This window comes from Propithecus coquereli, unplaced genomic scaffold (assembly GCF_000956105.1).
Source record: "Propithecus coquereli isolate 6110/MARCELLA unplaced genomic scaffold, Pcoq_1.0 Scaffold74, whole genome shotgun sequence".
NCBI classification, from domain to species: domain Eukaryota; kingdom Metazoa; phylum Chordata; class Mammalia; order Primates; family Indriidae; genus Propithecus; species Propithecus coquereli.
This window is the reverse complement of record NW_012153507.1, coordinates 5,692,147-5,694,224: the sequence shown is the minus strand read 5'-3', so window position 1 is coordinate 5,694,224 and position 2,078 is coordinate 5,692,147. Positions and strand designations below refer to the sequence as shown.

Here is a 2,078-nt window from a genome sequence, read left to right as displayed (position 1 = left end):
GAAGGGGGATTGCATCAGCACCAAGATGGATGTTTTCAGAGATAATCATATCTTTAAGCAGCATACCCAACCAAAATGAAATTAAATAAATATCAAACAACAGAAAAGGAAAATGTCTGTGACATGTATGATTGAAAAAATACATAAATGATTGATGGAAATAGACAGATGCTTCAGATCCTCCTCGGAAAGAGGTAGAGTATAATTTACACGTAAAACATATGCAGTTAATACAGTCCAGGCACCTAGTGAGATGCCAGAGAAAGTGAGTGGAAGAGAAAATGTATCATTTTAAAATGAGGAAATATAGTGGTAGCACATGGGAAAGCATACTTTTACTCTCACTGAGAAGAGCTGCACATTAAGCCACAAATAAAACTACTAATACTGAATTCACACTATTTATTGCACACACACTATATATGTCAGACACTGTGCTTTATGCAGAGCACCTCACTTTACTTCTTACTCTTGCCACCTTACAAGGTAGATGGTACCCCCTTTACAGATAAGAAAAGAGAGGCACAGAGAGGTTAGGTAACTTGTCCAAAGCCACAGAGCTGACAAGCTGAGGAGTCAGGACTCAAACCCAGGACTGATTCCAAAGCCCAAGATCTGATCTGTTCTGCTGGCTGATCTAAAATTACGAGATCTAATGCAATGTCGGGGGAGAAGTGTGCCTCACTGAAAAGCACGCTCACACACAGAGCACCTGCTTTATTTTTTGCCAGTTATCTGGGGTCCCTTTAGGCCTCAGAAGTCCGCAGGACTACACAAGGGCCTTGTTCTAGTTTTGTCCTCAGACTGAAATGCTCTCTGTAGCAGTGTCTGCTCCAGTCATCCTCAAAACCAAAGACAGAATTCTCGATTCTTGGTTAGAACTTTCATGAGGCTTTTGTGAGGCCAGACCTGGGTGGTTGTCACGGCAATCACAGGGCCTGGGGCTGGGGGGGCTCCCAGCACCCCTGGTGCTATCTCTGCCTCCTCCCTCCCACTGCATTTCCCACCTGCCGAGCAGCCTGTGGTATCTTCATCACTTAGGCAAGCTTTGCCCTCTTGTTGCCTGAGGCCCTTGCTCTTCAGCCCCAGGCTCTTCTCATCCCTCACTCCTCACTCCAGACTCTTCCTCCTCCTCCTCCCCTCCCCCTTTTGCACCTCTACCACCTGACCCGCCTCTCCCTTTGCCCACCACCCTGCTTCCTCCTCCTCCCCTCTTTCCCTCCACTTCCCCCACTCGCCCTCACTCTCTTGGCTTTCTTCCCACCAGTTGAGCTGAGTCAGCTATATCCAGGAATAACTATGGGGCTTGGGGGGAAAAAAGGGACGGTGGCTCCTCAAGAGTGGAACCCAAGCCCAAGATCTAAAAGGGGGCATAAATCTAGTAAGAATAAAAAGATGAAGATGAAAAAAAAAAAGACAGACATAGAGGATCTGAAGAAGGAAGTGGTCATGGTAAGAACAGCCCAAACGGGTGCTGACAAATTGCCCTCTGAAAACACTGCTCAACCTTCAACCTAAATGTCTTTTAACATCTTCCCTTGAGAATTAACCACCCAGGTCAGAGCCATCTCCCTCCTCCAGGCTGTTTCTCCCTCTCTCCCTGGAAATGACCTGGGGTCACCACCTCTCCCTCAATGACTCTACTGTGTCCTCAGGATGACCACAAACTAACTTTGGAAGAGCTGAGCGCCAAGTATTCCGTGGACCTGAAAAAGGTGAGTAAGGATCTCCCTGAGGGAGGCAGAGGGTCTCCGACTCTGACTTTGAGGCTGCCAGGACAAAAGTAGAGCTAGAAATCAAGCCCCCCAACTTGAAGCTCAAAGTTTTACCTTCCACCCTCTGCCTGGGCAAGTTCCACAGGACATTACCTAGAAAAAGATGACAATGGTAACGACCTCAAAGAAAGCTGAGCTAGATAAGAGAATAAGAGTGGTTTAGGGCAGTGCTTCTCAAGCTTCTTGTCCTTAGGACCCCTTTGCACTCATTATTTATCAAGGATCCACAAGAGCTTCTCCTTATGTAGGTTACATCTATCCATATTTACCGTATTAAAAACTAAAATTGAGAAATTTGAAAAG

General features: G+C 46.3%; 1 protein-coding gene across 1 annotated transcript in view; it reads left to right on the top strand.

Moving 5' to 3' along the window:
* Nucleotides 1-1,299: 1,299 nt before the first annotated feature.
* Nucleotides 1,300-2,078, top strand: part of ATP1A4 (ATPase, Na+/K+ transporting, alpha 4 polypeptide) — a 32,393-nt gene continuing 31,614 nt past the window's right edge. Inside the window, exons 1-2 of the mRNA XM_012661887.1 lie at nt 1,300-1,452; nt 1,656-1,715. Coding sequence (XP_012517341.1) covers nt 1,300-1,452; nt 1,656-1,715 — 213 coding nt within the window. The remainder of the gene's footprint in view (nt 1,453-1,655; nt 1,716-2,078) is intronic.